The following is a 22,908-nucleotide window of genomic DNA, read 5'->3' as shown; positions in this document are numbered from 1 at the left end:
CTTCAAACCCTCGTATTACGAATTGACAATTGATGTTGATAATATGCAATACATTTCGCACAAGAAGCTAATCACTTACAAGGAACCCACCATCACAAAAAACCCATCAGGAAAAGAAATAACAATCAGAAAAGTAAGGCTTCTATAAATCGCTTGTATGGACTGCTTACACATCTTTAGAAAGAAGTCGTTTCCAAACTCTGATGTCACTCTAAATTTGAAATGGACCGCACCATCAGAGCACGAAGAAGGTCAGACGCTTGTGAAAATGCAAAAAATCAATAGAGCATCCAGTAAGAAGACTTCCAACCGTTGACTGAAGTCTGAAGTTAAGTTACTTGTTCATTTTCCCATATGTAAATAAACACATGACCCCTTTAACAATCAACCTCAAATGGCACTGTCTTGACCTCACCAATTCCTTTTAATAGACGAGCTTGCGTTCTGTTGATCATCTGTTTTTTAACAGACTCAACTTTTTTTTTTTTTTTTCCAATAGTGGTCTGACTGGTAACAAAACAAAACCAGGATTCGATCCTAAGTTTCTGATATTAGAAGGTAAATGTTAATATTAAGTTGATATAAGGCACTCGAAAGACATTGAAACGCCATGTTTCACCATGGGAGTCACATCTTATGATGGGATTTTGATTAAGAGCCAAACTTAACAAGTAATAAAGAGAGAGGAAGTTGCATACATGTTGAAGGAAAGAGATAAGAGAGAGGTGATTTATAGAGATTAGATCCCAATGTATGAAGACAAATGGCTGCTAGCCTCGGCATTGCAAACGATTTTCACTAATTTTCTTCCTTTTCTCTCATTTTTGTTTTCCCTTCTTCGATCCTCGCTAGCCCCCGGTGACACCGTATTGGCTATTGAGAAGCGGCTTCCACGCCCCTTTGCAGTGCCCCAACTACACGCGTCTTTTCTCTCTTTTTCCACTGGACGGTGCTTCCCACGTTGGGTCTCTGCTCACCATCTCCTGTGAATCCTCAATGTTAAACCCTTTTTCTATAAAGTTCCCTCTCTTTACAACTATTCATAAATATTCCATTTGCTTTGTGGATTTTTTCTACAACACCCTTCCTTGAAATTCTAATATCGGGTGTCAAATATAAAATAAAAATTAAATTTGATTATATGAAGCATTTTTTCATATTATTAAGTTTTGATTATCAAGAATTAATTATCATATATTTGACATATTTTCCATTTTTTTAAAATAAAAAATAATAGTAACTTTTATATTAAATTCAAATTCTTTTTATTATTACATTAAAAATATAATGATTTTTTTCAAACTAATTAAATTAATTTTCAAAGATATGAGATAAGTCAATATTTCTTTGTACGATAATTTATATTTAAAAAAATTGAAAATATACTAATCCAAACCTAAGATTTTTCAATGTTCAAATTCATAATTATTTTATAGGTTGATATTTTTAAAAAAAATATATACTTAAACTTCAAATTAAAATTTTTATTTCTTAATTTTTTTTCTCTTTATTCATCCATACTTTTTAAGTTATTTTAACAAATTATAATGTTCTAATATGATTAAATAACCAAAATATTGTACCGACATCTTTTCAGGTAAATGGCAAAATTTATTTTTGATGTATTTATAAGTTTGGCATTGACAGATCATTCTTTATACTTATTTATGTTAAATGCCTTATCAATTCAAATGCCGTTTTTTTAAGCTATCCAATTGCTTTTGTCCTCACAAGTATTTGTAAATGTATTTATTTTACATATACATTTTCATACGCCTTTGCAATCGAAGATACCAAAGTTGTTTAGGTTTGATGTGTGACATGACATGATTTGATTTGTTGTTAAGCCAATGGACTAATGTTGGATTATTGGTTTTATTTGGAGACATCGGAGAGGATGGAAACAAGCGATAGCAGATTGGGGATGTAATTTGGTTTCATATTGTTATGGGCAGATTTCGATGTTGGTATAATAATTGAGTTAGGTTGACTTGCGTGGACTGTACTGTTGGAAGTCGCAGAAACAATAGTTTTAGGATGATAGATGGAGCTTAAGATAGGAGATTTGAGTTGTTTTAAATGGGGGAGAAGTAGAATTTTGACCACCACAAACAACTATGGTATTAGATAAGATGTGGGATCCGGAAATTCATTAAAATTCAAGGGGATGAAACAAAGCATTGGGGGCAGGGAATGGATTGTGGGCATTTGAGGATTAGAATGCAAGACTAGAAAAGACAGGCACCGAATTGTAAATGGAGGAAGAGGGAAGGGGTGGTTTGGAAAGGCATAAAATAATAATGAGTTGAGAAATAGGAAGAGGAAAAAAATAAGACAAAGGTAGTGAAAAGAAAAACCCCAAATAATAGAGGAGGAGTGTGGAGAGCCATTGGATAGCGCAGATGAGAGAGGGCATGGAGAATCCCAATGTTCAGAGACACTGACAGCAGAGTGAACTGTGCACTCTGCCTTGCCACCAATTAAACTAAAAATTTTCCATAGCCTCCCATCTCTCCTTCCCCAAACACACCGCATTCCCTCCCTTCCTCCCTCCATCTCCTCTTTCTCTTTTTTCTTTCTTTTTCTCCTCTCTCTCTTGATTTATTCTTTTTTTTTTTTTTTTTTTTGTCTCTCTCCAAAAACCTACCTCCTTCCCCCTCTCTCCATGATCTGATCAGAAAGCAGATCGGAGTGTGAGATGAGTGAGGATCGAAACGAAATGCCGGAGCCGGAGGTCGATACGAGACGACGGGAGATCGCCGGAGTCCTCACCGGTGAATTCCAGTCGCCGTCCCCGGATCAAGTTCTCGAGAATGTTTTAGAGAACGTGCTCTTGTTCCTCACCTCTCGTCGCGACAGGAACGCGGTCTCACTGGTCTGCAAATCGTGGTACCGTGCGGAGGCGCTCACCCGATCCGACCTCTTCATCGGAAACTGCTACGCCGTGTCGCCTCGCCGCGCGATCGAGCGGTTCAGGCGGGTGAGGTCCGTGGTGCTCAAGGGGAAGCCGCGGTTCGCCGACTTTAACCTGATGCCTCCGAATTGGGGTGCTTACTTCACCCCTTGGGTAACGGCCATGGCTACCTCCTACCCGTGGCTCGAGAAGGTTTACCTGAAGCGGATGTTTGTTACCGATCGGGATTTGGAGCTTCTAGCTCAGTCCTTCCCTGCCTTTAAAGAGCTTGTGCTCGTTTGTTGTGACGGCTTCGGTACCAGTGGACTAGCCGGGATTGCAAGCAAGTGCAGGTGTGTCCAATTTTCGCCTTAATTAATTAAATTTAAAATCCAGTGTTTGGTTAGCGGAGAAATGGTGGGAATTTTGAAGAGAACTTGGTGGTTTTTAACAGGCTTAAGTTGAATTGGCTGTCATAAGATTTAATGATAAACAGATCTAATCAGCCATTCTTTCTTACAAAGAAAGCCCTAAACAACCGGAAATGACCGGTTGGGTTGCCGGGAAATCCTCGGAAAAGAAATCAATACTGGGTATCTCACAAGTCACAACTGGCTCGGGTTGAATTGAGTTTCAAAGATTCTAAGTTCTCATTTCTTTTCCCTAGATTTCTCGCAAGGAAACCGATTATTTTTTTCCTTAGGGTTTTATTAATTCGCGAAAAAATGTTTGATTAGATCGGTTCGAAATGCTAAGTTGTGTTGGTTTTAGTGCACGCTGAACTTCTAGGCTTCGCTCGGTCTGATTCATCTTTATAGAAAAGGAAGGTTTAGATCTGTTATTGTTTTGCTATGGTTAAGGTTTCTTGATGGTTTTCGATCTGTTTATTATTTTGAATCAAATTACTTAAAAAGTGCCTAAACTGTGAATTTAGCTTGCTTGAAAATCGAATGCGATCCTATAACTGACAGGATGTGTATTCTTAATTGTGTAGTGACCTTTTATATTATGAATGAACAGGCAACTCAGAGTGCTTGATCTGATTGAGGATGAGGTTACTGATGATGAGGTGGATTGGATTTCTTGTTTCCCAGAGAGTGGTACTTGCCTTGAATCTTTGATTTTTGACTGCATTGAATGCCCTATAAATTTTGAGGCGTTGGAGCGTCTGGTGGCTAGATCTCCTTCGTTGAGGAAGCTTAGGTTGAATCGGTATGTTTCAATTGGGCAACTATATCGCCTAATGATTCGAGCTCCGCAGCTCACACATCTTGGTTCGGGTTCATTCAGCTCCTCAGACATTGTAGCTCAGGGTGATCAAGAACCAGATTACATCTCAGCTTTTGCAGCTTGCAAATCCTTAGTTTGTCTCTCAGGGTTTAGGGAAATAATACCGGATTACCTACCTGCAATCTATCCAGTTTGTGCTAATCTCACTTCTCTTAATTTCAGCTATGCCAATATTAACACAGAACAGCTCAAATCAGTCATCTGCCACTGCCATAAACTGCAGATTTTCTGGGTATGTGTTCTATATGATGTCATGTAAACTTTTTGAGAAAATCTAGTTTTGAAGCTCACTTCTGTTTCTGCAGGTTCTTGATTCAGTCTGTGATGAAGGACTTCAGGCTGTTGCTGCAACATGCAAGGAGCTACGTGAGCTTAGGGTTTTCCCCATTGATGCTCGTGAGGATAGTGAGGGCCCTGTTTCTGAAGTGGGTCTGCAAGCAATTTCTGAGGGCTGTAGGAAGCTGCAATCTATTTTGTATTTCTGCCAGCGGATGACAAATGCAGCTGTGATAGCCATGTCCAAAAACTGCCCTGACCTGGTGGTGTTTCGTCTTTGTATAATGGGCCGGCACCGGCCTGACCATATTACAGGGGAACCCATGGATGAAGGATTTGGAGCCATTGTCATGAACTGTAAGAAGCTCACAAGGCTTGCCATATCTGGTTTACTAACTGACAAAGCTTTCAGTTATATTGGAAAATATGGGAAATTAGTTCGGACCCTGTCAGTTGCTTTTGCTGGAGACAGTGACATGGGGCTGAAATATGTGCTTGAGGGCTGCCCCAAATTGCAGAAACTTGAGATCAGAGATAGCCCCTTTGGAGATGCGGCTCTGCGATCTGGTTTACACCACTATTACAATATGAGATTCCTCTGGATGTCCTCCTGTAGATTATCTCGCCAAGGATGTGAGGAGATTGCACGAGCAATGCCTGGTCTAGTGGTGGAAGTGATTAGGAATGAGAACGAGGAGGATAAAGATGGTTTTGAGATATTATATATGTATCGCTCTCTTGAAAGGCCAAGGATTGATGCACCCGAATTTGTGACAATTCTGTAAACTAGGTTTTACAGGACAGTCATTCCCCTGATCTTAAAAAGTGTTGGGGAGGAAGTAGAAACTTTTTGCGGGGGATTGAATGCAGTGGGTACATTTTATAACCTACAAGAAGGTTGTTGCATGCCTTGTTAAACAAAGATGAATAGGCCTTGTTTAGTCTAGGCCTGAGCTTTTGGAATGCCATTTAAAGCAGAGGCACTAAAAGACTGCCTTTCTTTTCTGTGCTGGTTCTTCCAGATGATGCTGCTGTGGGGGGTGGTTGATGTGGAAGATGGATGTCTCTGTGAGGTATTGGACCATCCAGTCCAATGTTGTTGTATCGGTACGCTTTTAAATTTTTATGTTTCTTTCTGTTTTCATATTCATTTCATCATAAAAGAAGGCTGCCTGAGGTGGAGAAAGGGGAGGGATGTTGGGCTGCAACCAAAGATTGATTATTTGTCTGTGAGGACATTGGATCAATTTGCTTATTATCTAACGTTGAAGCAAAGATGGGTTTTGAAGAATTGGAAGGTGAAATTCAGAAAACTTTTCTTCCATGCCGCGGTAGAGGAGTCACTTTTTAAAGAAATCGAGTATGTTGGTCTTTATAAAAATGCTAGTTAGTTTAAGCTGTAGCTGATGAGAACTAATGCCCAGAAGGATACATCACTCTCTCTTTCTCTAGACGTTTGTTTTCTCTTTTTTCTTTCTTTTCTTTCCTTTTTTCCCCTCTCAGATGTGTTGTTCTAGCACCTGACTGTTGAATTTATTATTGTTATTGTTAGCAATGTGAGATGGGTAATAAATGCCAAATATGCTTGGACCAGATACAGTGGGTGGCTGTCTGTCTTTTATTTTATTTTATTTCATTTCATTTCATAGACTTATATGTGTGAGTATTTATATAGATATATTGATATTTTTCCCGGAATGCGGAATGATCAAATTGATAGTGAGATCCATTAATGATGTGAGTGAAGTGCTTGAACAAGTACACGCTGCCGGACCCTCTTCCACTGTGTGGGTTCCATGCTTGGAATTCCCCTACTTTTTAACCCACTGGGTGGAAGGATGATCCTAATGTTCTTTCTCACGTACTCAAGGGGCCTTCCCTTTTGCTTCATCTAACCCTAAGACAGGAGAATGGTATACAAGTCCAACGGATTTTTGTTTGTAGAACCGTATGACCTTGGTAAAAAGTTTGGTCCTGTACATTCTCCGATTATTTGTGCTCTGCGGCATACAATGCGATGCTGATTTGGTTTCCAAGGGGTGGGTCTGGGACCCCTCACTTGTATGACTTGTCACACCCCCTGCGTTTGCGTTATAAGGCAGCCAACATCAAAAGGAGTCTCTGTCTCTCGCTTCTCTCCCCTCATCTATCCGTCTATCTATTGTCATAATTAGAAGAGAAATCTGGCTTGTTTGTTGGTATGCTGAGTGGCAGCAGCAGCAGGAGGAAGAGGAGGGAAGGGGAGGAGGGTGAAAAAGCAAAGCTTATCATCAAAGTGGGATCTGACTGTGCACTTGAATAAGTGATGGGAAGCAAAGCTCGGCTTTCTTTCTTGTCGACCCACATGTACAGTATATGAAACAAGTGGACCACCCCCATACTTGGGCGTAGGACATCTCCTTCTCTCATCACTCTCTTATTTTGGGTCCCGGTCGCCCACACCGAGGGCCACTCCTAATCCTGGATAAGAAGCTCCTCCTCTTGAGTTCAAGTGTTCAACAGACGTGATAATACTATATTTGAGTTTTTTCTTTGGTACTTTTTGTTTACTATGCTTTTATCCATATTGCTTACGCTGGTTACAGTCTTATGGACGACCATCGGCGGAGAATGGGAGCCTCTGCTTTTTCTATTATCCTATGTTTTTTTTTATTCCTTTTTTTTTTTCTTAGTTTTATTTCCTTTTTATTTTTTCCCCCAATTTCCAACCAACGCAAACTTGTCCGCAGAGAAAAAGCGATGGAAAAAAAATAAAATTGAAAATGACGTTACAACAAGGACAGGGCAGGCATCTTTTGATCTCAACCATCCGATGGATTGAATGCAGCTTTTAAGTGGGCCATCCTAACCTACTGGATAATTCAATCCATCATTGAAGGGAGGCCTTTTCACTCAATTGGATGGACCGGATATTGACCCTTGTATGATGGATCATTTATAAGGAAAGAGAGACTACAGAAGCCGGTTGTCCATGGATTTTGAGCCAAATAAATGAAGTCCAGTGCTTCTCGAGTGTGCGTGTGAGTGTGTGTGTTGTTTTTTTTTTTTAATAATAAATATTTGATTACCAATTAAATGAAACTAATATTTTTTATGTCGTTATAATGGGAGTATGGCATGTACATTCAGAAATTCATTCAACCAAGTCTAAACATAAAACCATGAAAAAGAATCATTTGATTCAATCTGAAGACGCTACCAAGATATAAAAGATATTTTGCATTTTCTTTATGTATGTGTACGTACATACAGGCACTGAATTTGTGACAAAAATAATTTAGAAAAGAAAAGAAAAGAAAATGAATTGAAAGATGATTGAAATCTAAAATAATGTAGAAAGGCTTTTGTAAGGTGCAAAGGAAATCTGCAGAAGAACCCAAGATGGCAGAGTAGTAGGTACACATATGAGGGATGGGGTAGGCGTAGCAATAACAAGCTCCAACTTGTGTGAGGGTGATTGGTAAATACTCAACTGAAGCCATGACCCACCACCTGATCATTGAGTTGGTGGGCCACGTGTACGGCATGGGAGTTGGGATACATTAATCTTATTATTTTACATTCTGTCATAGATATATATATTCTATGCCTCCCGCCTCCATTTTATTTGAGCCGTTGGATATGAGAGATAATTTAGAATCGTTAATTTAGTAATATTTCCATGTGCATAGTGTTATTATAAATGGTGGGCAGGCGGGGATGTGAAGGTAACGTACAAAGTACCAAAACAATTGGCAGGGTCTCTCTCCAGTGGGCAGTCGTGGGCGGTGGGTGGTGGGTGGTGTTGTCAAGCAACCAAAAAGAGTTGGGAGTTTTCCTGTTAACCACATTCTTATTCCTTAACTAAGCACCAGGTCAACCACTAAACTATATATGCTTTCTTCTGCTGCACCACCACTTCATTTCTTTTCCTTTTTCCATTTTCTATTTTTCATTTTTATACTCTCTTTTCCCAGCACCATTTCCAGGAATGATCTTGCTTTTCTTTTCTTTTCCTTTCTTATCACTCTTGTTTTTTTATATGGGTCACAACTCAGAAGAAGTGAACCCATTCTTCTTCTGTCTAGTCATTGTTTTATCTAAAAATAAATGGGATTAGTATACAAACAAAACTGGGCCGTGACAGAAACCTAATTTTAACGTCATTGGGGAAGAGGGTATCAAGATGTTTGATATGTTCAGTCTCAGTCGCTTGCATGATTTGGATTACCATGATGTCAATTGTCAAAAAAAAGGAGTTTCTTTCTTTACATAATTTAGATTTTGCCATATTGTCAATTGTCAAATAAAGAGTCAATCCAATTCGAGGATATCTATGGTGTCAAATTTCAAAGAAAGGCCAAATTGTGGTTAGATTTGCTTGACAAATGATGGAAATCTCTGGGAAGGAAGTAGTAGTAGGCTGTGTTGAATGTCAAAGGACGGTGCCAAAACCATCAGGGCAGAGGCTCAGTTTCTTGAGGGCTCTCTGTGTTCTGCAACTAAACCAATAGAAAAATTGGGGGCTATCATAGTTTATCCATCAATATCAGCGTGTGAGTGTGACCCCTCCATTTTCCACTTGTCATCTGACACCTACACTATCCACTTAATCCCAGCTTCAAATTTAAGCATCACCCAATATTTTATTTTATGCCCAACTTAATTTTGGGATAGCTTCCACTGAGATTCACTTCATTCTTCACTCTTGAGAACCTCAACTGGGGCCATTTCTTAGGATCCTAGCAGAGGAAAAACAACCTACCTTAGCACGTTCTCTTGGTCCTAGGGGTTCTTGGCGTATATGCCACACCTATTTCTCCAGTTGCTCCAATGCTATGTGCCACCACAAAGTGGGTCAGATGCTCAAATCTATGTAAAATGCTAACCAGGCAACCATTGTTAAATCATCAATGTAATCAGGGAATGCATTTATGGATTTGGTTGAAAAAAAAAAACCCCAGTTACAATGACATGCTACTGAGCAGAATCAGTACATGTTTTGCACATGCAAGGGTTGGGAAATCGATCTACAAATCCAAAGGGTCCACCGGAGGGATCTTCTCCACCTAAAAACCTATCTAATCACATTAATAGTGTCATTAGGTATGTTGCTCAATCATGGGGTCAGAATAAAGTGGATGATAAAGAGTGAGTGAGGGGTAAGTGAGATTTCCCTCTCATGTGTTATCGTGAGAGTTGAGACTCTTACTGGGGTCTGTGTGCCCATTTGAAATTCTAGGTTTATGTGGGGGTCCTCACCATCTTTCCATTACCATTACCATCCCTTTGTTGATGGACACCATTATTTGCCTCTTGAAGATAGATTGAACCCCATTTTGAAAGTTGTGTACATTCAAAAGAAAGCTGTTTTTGTACATTCAAAAGGCAGTGAAAGATCCTGATCCAGAATCCTTCTCCCCCCCCCCCTGAGGTTCAACAATTGTACCTATCCCCCACCCCAATAATGACCCTACCCAATTCAGTCCCTGCTTTCCTAGATTTAATCCAAGCCTCACAAAAAAATGTTGTAGGAGTGTTTTTACTCCAAAGGTTGGGCAATCAGGACATATTTTTTGCCAATTTGATTGGGAATTTTCACTATAATGTTCAAGTTGTGGGCATATGCTAATGGAAAGTACTGCTGATGAAAAGTTTGTTTTTTTCTTGCAATCTGAACTCTTTGAAAATGATATTATGGGGGAAATTATTAGCAAAAGAAATGCGGCCTTAGCGAACAAGTCTCCATAGCATCATCCAAAGCAATTGGGATGTGGGCATTGGCACCACAAATTGAGCAATTGGGTCAATGTCCATTAGTGGTTGCTCATTAGGTTGTCGAACAGTGATGTTATCCGAGGTCAATGGTCATCAAAAGGGACTCTCCCTCGAATGGAATTCAGATGCTTGCAACTCATAGAGTTTGATCACAAACACAGCTTCGCCCACTTGTGAAAATATTAAAGCAAACAGAGGCTCCAAGGGTTTGATGAGTGGTGTCATAGGCTTTTTAGATGCATTGACATGAAAGGGAGAGGAGGAATCTTCTAATCATTTCTCCTTTAGAACTCAAACCACCTCCCCCACCTCTAGTTTTTGGATCTTTTGGGGGGTGATGTGTAACACCAGCTCACAGTGCCTTTGAATTTCAATCTAACCTCTGAAATCTTTGATATTCCACTCATTAAGAAAGAAAGGAAAGAAAGGAAAGAAGATGAAAAAAAAAAAACCCACCCCTTTCAAATGGAAGTGGTGTGGTCACATTGCATCTAATATGGCCTTTCAGAAAAAGTAGAGTGTCAGGTTTCAACTTCAGCTGGTCAAAAGAAGTTTTGAAAAGAAATTCCTGATGTTTGCATGGTGGAGCCCAGTTTGGCAAGGATCTACCTCAACCTCTTTCAAACCTAACCAAAATTTAATATCAAGAAGCATCCATAAAAGAAACCTCCAAAAGCTTAGCCTATTTGTAAAAAGAGAGAAACAAAAGGGCTTCATGTTGATTAGAAAGAGTTTGTTGCTTTCTTTTCCCCCTTTACAAAGAAAACGGAAAGGGCCTAGCATCAAGTTTGTGCTCTTCTTGGATTTGGGACAAAATGTAACGTTGCTTCATTAATTATTTTACTCCCGAGTCTTTTTTTTTGGTCCACCAGCTTGCCCATTTTTTTAATTTTGAAAAGGTGCAAATTGCCAAATTCACACTGGGATATGGGGATGATAGCGTTAAAAGACAATGATGAAAATAACGACTTTTATTTACGGTTATCAACAGTAGACATCTCAGTGCCTAATCATGACATATGAATATAACCAGGAAAATTTAACATCCACCACTAAAGCTACTTACCATTATTAACTCTCATAAATTCTTCTCCTCATCTTTACCACTTTGTCTTTTTACACCATTCCTCTCTCTTTATTCATCTAACTCCCTTGGGGGGCTGTTCTGCATTGACTACTTTAAGTCAAACCTTTTATCTTCCCAATTTACAATTTTTTTTCTCCCTAAAGTAGTTGGAGTTCCTTTTGCCACAGGATGAAGATTAGAAAAAAAACATCACTATACCTAAAAGACAACGGCATGAGATGGAGTAGAACCATGAAAAAGTAGCTACAGTAGGGCTTTTATAAGTTGAATCATAAAATAATATAGGCAATGATCGCACTATTTTTTTTAGCATTTGTTAAGTATCATGCCGAAGATTATTGAAATGTTTATTACAAATCAAACATTAAATTATTACTATTAGCATACTATTAAGAGTGGAGCATGGAATGTTGTTATGTTATAATATTATGACAATTGCTGGAGTTTATTTTTTCCATTTTCCATCCTTCCCACAATCTACTGCATCCCATTTGTATCCATTTCATTCTCTTGGGAAACCATTAACATCACAATGAAGTCTCAAAGCAGACAAACAATTAAGTTGAAAATGCCCTGCAAAATAGGCCACAGAAATAGGACCCAATCATGCTGTTTCCTTGGGAAAAATGGGTGGGTCTCAGATTTATAATCATATTTTGGGTTTTAAAGCAAGTGCATTGTGCTCATTGGGTTACAGTTTGTTCTTTGCCCAATGCATAAAAAATAAAGCTATTACTGTATTACATCGCACATCCTTACAGACGACATATCTTTACATTACAGAAGCACCTTGCAACAGACGCACAAATGGAAGGATGCCATGACAGGTAAGACTTCATAATGAAGATGCTTGAGATACTAGTCAGGGTGCCAACCGATCAATTCTCCATACTCGTTTTCCATTGATCTCTTCAGGTGAATATTGCAACCTGTCAAGAAAACATTCATAAACTACCAATGAAGTCCCAACTCTTAAAACCAAGAAACTATCTCCAGCATAATAAATTCCACAACCAGTGATTCTGTTTCTGGAAACAATGGAAAACATCTGCAGTACTTCTTGGAAAATTCAACTTCAGGAAACCTCTGAGATACTTTTAGCATCTCTGGGAAACACAAGTTCTCTCCATTTTAGATGACCGACTTCAAATACTTCAACATTTTCCTAATCTTTTCCATCTCTTTCGGCTTCGCATATCAATAGATTTCTCTTCAAGTTTGTCAACCATTTACAAACTATTAATCCATATTATGTTTACCATATTTTTCTGCATCACCCTTCTAGTTTGTAATTCCTATATTGCGACTCATTCCTTCTTTTCTCAAGTAACTGTCCCAGACAATAGGGCATCGCAAAGGTCTACTATGAAATCCAGATTCAAACCATATTGTTTAGGCAGAGGTTCAGATTGTTGAATAATTTTAATAACATTTTTCTTCTTTGTGCTTCTTTTTTTTTTTTTTTTTTCTGCTTTACAAGTGGGCTGAGCCCAGACTACAGGCCATGTTCATAAGGCATTGACTGATTGACATCCAAAACCTATACAGAACTTAGAATCAGGTCAAGCAACCACCAAACCCAGTACGGTAAGAAAGTTCCACAACATAAAGGTCTAATTTTGGCCCAGAAAGAACAACCTCTTTCATCTGCAGGTGCAGGAGGTATAATATGGTGTCCATTCAAATCCACTAGCAAGATCTGGATCCAACTAGGGCTATAATTTGGGCGAGTGCAACATGTCCAATCCAGTATTTGGGTTGGTGTGGGTAAGATTTGAATGAGTTAGGGTCAAACTTGGTTAAAAAAAATACCAACCTGAAAAATATGAGGTTAACATGGGTTGAAGGTTCTGGCAACCTGCCAAAGGTGGAAGCCACACATGATTTGTTTCTTCATTTTCAATTATGTTATATATTGTTTTATTAAACTATAAAAAAACATAGAAATGATTAGAAAGAACTATAGCCTTTCTTAGTTTTAAATTATAGAGTAATGAGTTTATTGTCTGTCTTTAATTGTTTAAGTATTTTTAATAGTTGAAGTTTGAGTTTATGAATAATTATCTATGTTAAATTAGTAACTAAGGATTTATTCGAAATATTTAGCTTTAATATCTTATTTCACAATATGACTTACATTTTATAGGCTATAAAATAATTGATTTGTTTCATAACCTACAAGAACCCATATTGCTCACGAGTTTAACATGGGTGAGGAATTTCCAACCCAACCTCTGGTTGGTTTTAGCGCAGGCTAACCTTCTAACCTGTCCAACTTGCCCAAGTTGTAGCCCTCAATCCAACCTAAACCTGATTGCATCAGATCCACAATCTATATCTAAACCAAGTTATATTTGTATCCTATAGAAAGTTCCAAAGCATGGATAGATGAAGGCAGATTGAATTCCCACTCTATTCCATGCCAGGCAGTTCAATAGATATTTTAGAAAGAAATGGGATTAAACAACCTGTCATGCAAGCGAGATTGCTGTCCTTGCCAAAATTCGAAAAGCTCAGGTTTCAGCCTGTATCCTCCCCAGTATTTAGGTTTTGGAATCATACTTCTGCATATAGAAAAAACGAAAGGATTTTATTTGTCAATCAAGAATCATGATTTAAAAGGCAAAAAGAAATTTTAGTTTCTTGTACATTGTGATGTGGAATCAACCTGGTTTTGAATCAGATCTAGAAATGAAACAAAATGAATGCAAAAGACTGATTCTATTCTCAAGTAAAATTTATGCAGAACGTGGTTGTGGGAAACCTGACTAGGGACTGTTAAACTAAGAATGTTCAGCAAAAGATATGCATAAACTGTTTATCAACATGGCCTTGCAAGTCGCAAAAGATTTAAAAATTTAAACCACTAACCCATCAGAGAATTTGTTCTCTAATTCTTTGTATTCTTGGTGGAGAACATGCCTTCCAGGAACTATAGTACTCTGACGAAAAGAAGGAAAAAAAAACCCAAAAGATTAAGTTCATAAGTTCTGTAGATCCAATAAATTTTAACATAAAAAGTAAGTAAAAACAAACCTGCTTGCTAACAATAGCTCCAATCTGACTTCCTCGTGGACGACTATGGAAGTACTGCTCAGACTCCAACTCAGAAACTTTCTGGACAGGTCCTTCAATTCTTACCTAGAAATCGTGATGATGTTACATATGGTTCATCCAGGATGATTATTTAAGATATGCCTTTGTTGGTTAATCAAGTTGTGCTCTTGTTGGCAATAGATATTCTATTACGGATTGGAAATGGTCTACAGCCTACAGGGCCAGGAACAATACACAATAGTAATCTGCAGTATTTGAAATACAGGAAGGGTTTTGGAGTGTATATAAATACCCAGACTGAGATTGATATAGCAATCTGATACAATGATAGGTGTGTGTGTGCGTGTGTTGATCTAACCTAACCTCATGCCTGGACCATAAGCTATGGTACCACTCCAAACCCTTGAGCTTGTTGAGGGAGAAACGTGATCCTTGGGACTCTTTTACTGAGGGAGAAACTTTCCTTGAACAATGTACCACAAGGCAAGGGATGGTTCCTTTTGTTCACAGTAATTAAGAAAAAGAAAAGGAAAAAATTACCTCAAATACTGGAATAGGTTTATGGAAAATATTTATTATTGTTCTAAATTTAGAGAGAGAGAGAGACCTGTGGGGAGAGGGAAAGGATGGAGCACCAGGATGTTAGGGAGGGGGCAAGGGATGGTTTCTTTTGTTCACAGTAATTACGAAAAAGAAAAAGAAAAGGAAAAATTACCTCAAATACTGGAATAGGTTTATGGCAAATATTTATTATTGTTCTAAATTTAGAGAGAGAGAGAGACCCTGTGGGGAGAGGAAAAGGAGGGAGCACCAGGATGTTAGGGAGGGGGAAAGGGGGAGTCCAATCAAGGCTGAATCAAATAATGTGAGCAATTCTAAAAGGTGAGAAATACGCAATATGTTTCCTTGTTCTCCCATGAGCAATGCATTTAGGCAATAAGTATAGCACTGTATCGAATCCAAACCCACTCTTAAGGCTCATGATCAACTCCATGATTCAGTTGGAGCATCTGTCACTATTCAGTGCTCTACCTCTGCATCACACTCCACAAGAATCCAACTTCATGGACCACAACAAAAAGGTGACTGCCTAGTGCATGAAACTCCATGAAAGGATGTTTTTTGGTTTATTCTCCTAATCAATTTAACCCAAGGATCAAAAAGTGCACATCACTGAGTAGATCACCAGTGGGGATCCAAGTGGACCTTAACCAAGAAGACCCATAATGACATAAAGAACTCAATCTAAAGGATAACTTGGATCATTCCAACAGTAATGACATTTTTTTGGATAAGGTGACTCAAAATGAGCCAACAAAATCAATACAAAGATGGCCCCCAAATTAGATAATCCTGAGCTAGGGCCTTGATTGATAGTCATTTGTCACATAAAATATTCCAAAACAGGGAAAATGTTCCTAAAGCCTGAACAATTACTTTAACTACCAGTGTTGTCAATTCCTGAGATGCTGAAGCAGATAAGTACATATGGTGACAGATTAAGTGCATATCAGAGTTGCTTTTTAGGTATGCTCCATCAATTATATAAGATTTACTTTGCATAAAGAACCAAAATGTAAAAAAGCATCCTTCAACAAGAATGGTTTACCTGTCGATTAAGACCATCCCAGTAGAAAAGAAGTGATGCATGAGGATTTTCAGATATTTCGTGTGCCTTTCGACTTCCATAATTGGTGTACCTGCATATAAAAGAACAGTAGCAAGATAAGGAAAAGTCAGCATTGGAGCAAGATATGAAAAAGTCAGCATTGGAGCAAGATAAGGAAAAGTCAACATTGGAGCAAGATAAGGAAAAGTCAGCCTTGGAGAAAAGCAACATAATACATGGATTACTATCACTTTATAGAACAGTACTAACCAGACAAAACCATCCTTATCGACCCCCTTTAGCAGTACAATCCGTGATGACCTACACCAAAGTAGGATGATATATGGTAAATAAAGAAGTAAAAAAAAATTCATATATAAGAATAATTTTATTTTTTGTTTTATCAAAAACAAGCAAAAGTAATCATTGATAATAAAAACATGAAAAGGATGAGAAGTCCTCCCAATGAAATACAAACCTAATCAAAAGAAACTAAGAAAGGCTCCACAAAACAAGGAAGGCTATACAAAAAAAGAAAAAAGAATCAAAAAGGCCTATACAAGTATAACAACACCAACCCCAGTAACCCAACCCTAATGCGTTTAGATCGAAAGCCAACTAAATTGGATAATACTCAAAGGGTAGGGTTTAAAAATGTCTGCACGCTAAGCCCAAAAAGAAACATAGAAATGTAGCAAATCCCACGACTCCGACATCCTCTAAGTGTCCTCGAAAATCTGAGCGTTCCTCTCTCACCACACAATCCACAATAGAGAGAGACATCAATCCTCCAAAGAGCCCTACCTCTAATTGAATTCCCAAAACACTTGAAGGAGATCACCATCATATCACAAATACTGTTTGGCGGAATCTACTACATCCCAACCTGTGAAAAAATCCTATTTCACAATCCCAAAATAATCGGACAATGCAGGAATAGATGATCAACCGTCTCACTACTCCTCATAGAATGCACTAATGAGGGCTAAGGACTTTGAAAGGTCTTCTTAATTGTAACATGTCATTGGTATTTACCTTCTTAAGTGCCACTAACCATGCAAAGGTCCTAACCTTAGAAAGGACTCTTGATTTTCACAAAAAATTAGCTAGGTAGAACAGAATTGAGTTTGAAGAAAAGGATAAGGTTGAAAAAAATGATTTTACTGAGAAAACTCCTGAAGAGGACAGTACCCAAGTTTTTGCATCTAGAACAAAAGGAGTCAAATGGATATTAGACAGTAGGGACATTAATCTTTCAAGATCCTCAATCTCTACATTAGCTAGATTGCGACAACCAAGACAAAGAAGCGTTATTACTCATGATAGTTGAGATAGTACAGTTTTTAGTAGTGGTGACTCTGAAAAGACTTGGAAATTGTAAACACAAAGGTTTGTCCTCCCACCACAAATCTTCTCAAAAACGGATTCTAAACCCATCACCCATCACAAAGCAAGTGTATATAGAAAAAACTTCAAGCATATGTGCAATGGCCTTCTAGGGGCAACGATGTGACCATCTGACCATATTGTTGGTGTCCCATCCATTAGCATGTGTCTCATAGATACTCAAGATGACCTTATGACAAAAGGCAGAACTTTCCTTAGGTTACCTCCAAAGCCACTTCCCTAATAATGCTTGATTCTTCAGAGAAATTTTCCCCAATCCTAAACCACTAACTTCCTTTGGCCTATAGACTAAGTCCCAACTGACCAAATGATCCTTTTTACCTTCCACACAACCTGACCAAAGAAAATCTCCTTGTAATTTTTCAATCCTCAAAGCTATTGAAACCGGGATCTTGAAAGGAGATAGAAAAAGCATTTGGAATGTAAGGTGAACAATATTGATAAAGTAAGAAAAAAGAAAGATTTTTGTATTTGTTCCTACAGAAACGTCTATAAACTTGGAAGGGTACACAAAGATAATGCTTTCTGGAAATAGTCAAATTTAGCATGTTAAAAGTTGGACAATGAGAATGGCCTCTGAGGTTCTAGTAAAAATAGAACCCAGATCTGGGCCATGATCTCCACCAAACTTTAACAGCAGACTACCAAGTATCTTCATAAAGAGGAACCCTCAGTCTTAATACATATATGCCGTATTAGCCTGGGTAGGAGTAATTGGATTTCTAATAAAAAAAGGAGTGCAGATTTTACATGGTTAAATAATTTTACAAAATTCAGATGCAGGTACATGAAAGTATATTGGAAGGACTGGCTATTCAAAATACATCATATAGCATGTGTAAGACAGAAGATTTAATGAACTAAATAATCCACTTGAAGACTTTATAAGGGTTCAAAACATAGTAAATCTCCATAATGGATGCTTAATTAATGCAGTGCAGCAGAAGAAAACTAAATTTGGGAGTGTTTACAGGAAGATATTGAATGTCTATGTCTGATATAGATACTTCACTGATTTATAAGTAATCACCCAACATATCTTACTGTCCATGAATGATGAAAACCTGCAAAGAGGAGAAACTTACGGTTTTCCATCCTTGCCGGCAGTTGACAAGGCCATGGCATTTGGTTCCTTCAAGCCAGCAACCACTGCATCATCAAACCATTTGCGAAACTGCAAGATGACTAATGACTTAATTGTGATACAATGAGGCTTGTCTATTGATTACGGAAAGATGTGGTAAATAAATATGTTATCAAATACAAGTTAATCCATTAGGCATTAACTCAGTAGATATCTAACATCATCAACCCAGAAGAAATAAAAAAAAATAAAAAACCTGCCATAATGTTCTACTTGAACTGGTACCTGATCCATGGGGTCAGCTTCCACATACTCCTCAAGAAACTCTGGAGAAATATAGTTCTCTCTGAGAGCTGATATGTCAATTTGTGGAGGCTTTCCAATTCGAACACACATGGCAGTTCCAGGATATGGTGGAAGGTGAAGCTTAAATTTATCCGCAATAAATGGTGGAACAAATCTACCACCCAGAAAGTGGTGTGGACCAGAAAATTTTTTGGCACACAACTTTGGAGCAGTTAAAGAAACCTTCAAAATAGCAAAGCCACATCAGTAATGTCATTTACTGAAAATAGAAGAAACATAATTCAACAAGGATAATTAAGAATTATGACTGCAATATGCCAAAAAATTGAGTTCAAGAAAGCATAATTAAGGTGTCAATTTGAAGCAAACCAGCATATCAGGTTTAATGCCTTCACCATCAATATCTCCCTCTTCAACATGCCACCCTGATGGAATATCTATGGAGACAATGACAGGTGGTTTCTGCCGTGTTTGGCCATAGTTGTGTAAACAAATCATCCTCCGTATCAGATCATCAAAAGGTGGTCTTGGAGCACCTGAAGGATTTGAGGATGTGGTCAGATAACATAAAGTACCATGCTTTCTTCTCTACGCTTGAATTGAAATCTCTCTGAGAGTAGCTAACCAGAGAAATTTGGGCATATTAACTTAAAAAAATGACTTTGTAATAATAGATCAACTCTGGAGGCTAGCAACCAGGAAATAGAATTCAGCTCTTACTACTCAGGTAAATTTAGAATTTCAGGAGCATTTCTCCCCATATTTGTTGCTAGAGAATTAGATGTGTTCAAAATCCTTTATCAGGAAATGATGGATCCATGTTCTTCTTTCTCGACCAGTATGCAGGTCAGCAAAAACAAAGATTTGACATAAATGAGGAATGGATAAACCAAGTAGTCTAAGACAATAAGTGGGTGCAATTAGAATAGCCCCGATAAGTGTTGAAGCAAAAGAGGACTGATTGAGATGGTTAGAAGTTGTAGAAACTACAGAGCAGAATATTTATTCTACCAGTGAGAACAATTGACTGTTGGCTCTGGACATTGAGAGAAGCCAAAACAAATACAAGACTGAGTAAATAAAAGAGGTATCCAAAGTTCATCTGTACCACCTTTCCAATTGAAAAAAAAAAAAAAAAGGATGTTATAATTGGAGGTATATGATCTCAGTCTCTGAAAGAAGACATGGTTTAGATTGGTTGGAATGCACATCAAGATTCGTGTTGCATAGCCTAAAGATATGGTAAAGAATGCACTTCTTTCATATAATTTAGAAGAATACAAAACAATAAGCTTACTTTGTTAAGGGATCTTAAAAATAGATATTAAGAAATAGAGCTTTAAGAGTTTTGTATGCTCTTATTTTCAGCAGTGTGATGACTACAAACACAAAAATAAGCAGACACTGAGAAAAGAATTGATTACCATGGAAGGAGAATCCAAACATCGCATCCACCAGAATGTCAAAGTCATTTGACAAGTCCAATGGTAGGTCTTCCACTGACAAGAAAGGTACTGACAACGATTCCAACTACAAAATTATTATGTCAAATAAGAATTTTTTTAAAACTATATTAAGAATGGTAGAAGGACAAGTCAAATTAAATTTATATCTATACCTGAGTAACCAGACCAGTATAAAGAGGCTTGGGAGTACGCTTAGGATAACAAATGTATGGTTTATATCCAAAATGATGTAGATGACGAGCAGCCACCAGCCCATCACCACCATTGTTCCCTGGTCCGCAAATAGCCAGAACACGGTTATATTCACTGGGTCTGTAAACCTGCCAAAAAGAGAAAAATAATTTCATATGTAGAAGGAGCCATATAACATGTATTTGTTTCTCAATATCTAACAGAACCAAATAATGGGTTGCTTAATGCACAGCAGAGAGTTGAACAACCAGTGAAAATGATCCAACTGTCATCTTATTGTAATATTTTTTTAAATCAGAAACAACAATTTATTGGTAAGGAATTAAAAGTACGTGTGAAAGATGAGGAATCATTTCTAAAGATATGAGACTCCAGTCAAACAGAGCAAGTGGATACATTCCATAAATTGCAAAATAAGACCTATACCTTAATATATTGCCAAAAGAAATATACCCATGAGGACTAATCTACTCTCTATAGACTGAATCTTTATGCCAAGGTTAACTATTTTGACCCTTAGGATTCACATTCAGAATTCCAATTGAGCTGAATTACATTGAGAGGAGTCCCCATGAAAGCTGTAGTTGTTGAGGCCCAAAAAGAAGAATAAAAATAAATTAGGTCCCATATGGATTTTATAGTTCTCCACCTATCCTAAAAAATCCTTGCATTTCTTTCCTTCCATGCTATCCAAATTAGAGTGAGACAAGCAACCTGCCACAAAATTTTGGCCCTAGTTGTACTCGCCAAACCCTAAGGATATGGTCATCATGTCACCTATGGTCCTAGGAGTAACCCAATTGATTCTAGCTAGTTTGAAAAGCTTATACCATAGCCCCAAAGTCATAGTATAAGAAAAGATGGTCAATCAATTCCCTACTCTCCATACACATAGCGCAACAGTTAGGACTAAGGCTTTGTATGGCCTTCTCACTCTTCATCAGAATTTTCATATATCAACCCAGAATCTATCAAAAAAAAATTTCATATATCCAGCCGGTGCCTAAAAGGGAGGCCAAACCCAAGTACACTGGATGTATAGAAGGAGCAACCAAACCCCAAACAAGAAAAAAAAGTGGGGGATGCAGTTTAAGATATTTGAAGGGGATGAAGATTTTCCATTGTGATTCAGAAGGTATTTAAACACTCTTGTAATCACCATAATAACAAAAATTAATGATTGTTATTGAATACCACATTGACCTTGCTATAGATAAGTGTTAAGTAAATTAACTGAACTCGTTTAAAACCAACAAAAAAACAATAGCCTAAATTCAAATGTCAGAAAAACATAATAGGGCAATTGAATTTCCAGGGATTGAACCATCATGGATATCTCAGTGAAATTAAAATCCATGAAGACACAACCGATCAATGCCTACTAAACAAACAAAATTTGAACCCAATACCAATTCCCTTGTTCCTCCTCCTTCTCAGGTGCATGGATCCTAACGGTAATGATGGATTGTGCTCAACTATAACAAATAACACGAAACTGAAGAGAGAAAGGCCAAAAAGAGAATAGAAAAAGGTACTACCTCTGCAATTGATGTAGCGACACTCAACCCCGCCAGTTCCTGCAAAACCCATGAGGAAACAACAATTCAAACAAAATCCCAAGAATCAGCAAAGAAATAATGAATTTACAGAGAAACGGATAGAGAGACCATCAACTGATCGACACTGAAACCAAGAGGACCCATGAGGGTCTCATCAATCTCGGCGGCTTCCCGCTGCAAGAGATACGATATAGAATCTTGATTGTGGAAGCTCTGTAGCGCTGAAACACCTCTATCCCCCATTCGCGTGAACACACCAGACGTCGAACAAAAGGAACCAACTGTGGACCTCCAAAATGGATAGGAGAAGCCCTAAATCCAAAACAAGAATCCGGGGGATGAAGATGGTAAGCAGGCGCAGAGGAATTTTTAAGGAAAAAAGAGAAATTAATAGAGAAGAGAAATAGAGGCTTACCGATCTGAAAACGTGTGTTTTATTGATTGAAAGAAGAGAAACAGGGAGTGATTGGGGCAGAGTCAGGCATCTCATTGTAATGCTTCTGCCTATAAATGACCACATTTTCTTTTAACGCTTAATTGAGGTTGCATGTCTAGTGTTTAGTGTCTGCACATGGCCGAGCGGTGACTGCTAATTAATATGTCTCACGCTACCAACGTCTAATCTCGTTACTTGGGACACTGTCAGGTGTTTTAGTAATTGGTTCAATTGCATGATGTGAGGTGCAATGTTTTTTTATCTGTTTGCTCCACCACCTACGTGTCCGTTTCATATGCAACTCTAAAAATCATCCAAAGCCCTAAAATGAATTTGCTTCTGAAAACTGAAAACCGGATAAGATAACCAAATGGGCTTTTGCTTGCTGGAGCTGATTCATAACACTCCTATGTCCCAAGTCCTAACATGAAATATGAATTCCTCTCCCGAGTGTATATTCGCTCCACTAGAAGTAGAACCGAGAATACG

The 22,908-nt window shown here is 38.1% G+C and overlaps 2 protein-coding genes across 2 annotated transcripts; one reads left to right on the top strand and one right to left on the bottom strand.

Moving 5' to 3' along the window:
- Positions 1-2,269: 2,269 nt before the first annotated feature.
- Positions 2,270-6,052, top strand: LOC100245501 (transport inhibitor response 1-like protein). Its single transcript, XM_002283891.5, has 3 exons — positions 2,270-3,246; positions 3,914-4,415; positions 4,489-6,052. The coding sequence occupies exons 1-3, from the start codon at positions 2,699-2,701 to the stop codon at positions 5,242-5,244; spliced, it is 1,806 nt and encodes a 601-aa protein (XP_002283927.2). The 5' UTR covers positions 2,270-2,698; the 3' UTR covers positions 5,245-6,052.
- Positions 6,053-11,915: 5,863 nt separating this feature from the next.
- Positions 11,916-22,816, bottom strand: LOC100267813 (pyridoxine/pyridoxamine 5'-phosphate oxidase 1, chloroplastic). The gene is made up of 14 exons (XM_002283897.5): positions 22,399-22,816; positions 22,092-22,295; positions 21,963-22,001; positions 20,385-20,552; positions 20,191-20,296; positions 19,136-19,302; positions 18,746-18,988; positions 18,462-18,550; positions 16,240-16,290; positions 15,970-16,060; positions 14,340-14,444; positions 14,175-14,245; positions 13,772-13,867; positions 11,916-12,232 (listed from the first exon to the last, which is right to left on the bottom strand). Exons 1-14 carry the CDS (start codon positions 22,501-22,503, stop codon positions 12,166-12,168), a joined length of 1,602 nt encoding a protein of 533 aa, XP_002283933.2. The 5' UTR covers positions 22,504-22,816; the 3' UTR covers positions 11,916-12,165.
- Between the last annotated feature and the right edge of the window lie 92 nt (positions 22,817-22,908).

Source organism: Vitis vinifera, chromosome 18 (genome assembly GCF_030704535.1).
Source record: "Vitis vinifera cultivar Pinot Noir 40024 chromosome 18, ASM3070453v1".
NCBI lineage: Eukaryota > Viridiplantae > Streptophyta > Magnoliopsida > Vitales > Vitaceae > Vitis > Vitis vinifera.
The sequence above is the reverse complement of the archived record's forward strand: the minus strand, read 5'-3'. Positions and strand labels throughout refer to the sequence as shown.

What these genes read in the sequence shown, in the direction of transcription:
- LOC100245501 (XM_002283891.5), top strand. Translation starts at nt 2,699, where the DNA reads ATGAGTGAGGATCGAAACGAAATGCCGGAGCCGGAGGTCGATACGAGA. An exon ending in GGGATTGCAAGCAAGTGCAG is followed by an intron (nt 3,247 to 3,913) that starts GTGTGTCCAATT and finishes ATGAATGAACAG; the next exon opens with GCAACTCAGAGTGCTTGATC. An exon ending in ATAAACTGCAGATTTTCTGG is followed by an intron (nt 4,416 to 4,488) that starts GTATGTGTTCTA and finishes CTGTTTCTGCAG; the next exon opens with GTTCTTGATTCAGTCTGTGA.
- LOC100267813 (XM_002283897.5), bottom strand. Translation starts at nt 22,503, where the DNA reads ATGTGGTCATTTATAGGCAGAAGCATTACAATGAGATGCCTGACTCTG. An exon ending in TCAGTGTCGATCAGTTGATG is followed by an intron (nt 22,002 to 22,091) that starts GTCTCTCTATCC and finishes TGGGTTTTGCAG; the next exon opens with GAACTGGCGGGGTTGAGTGT. An exon ending in ATACTGGTCTGGTTACTCAG is followed by an intron (nt 20,297 to 20,384) that starts GTATAGATATAA and finishes ATAATTTTGTAG; the next exon opens with TTGGAATCGTTGTCAGTACC.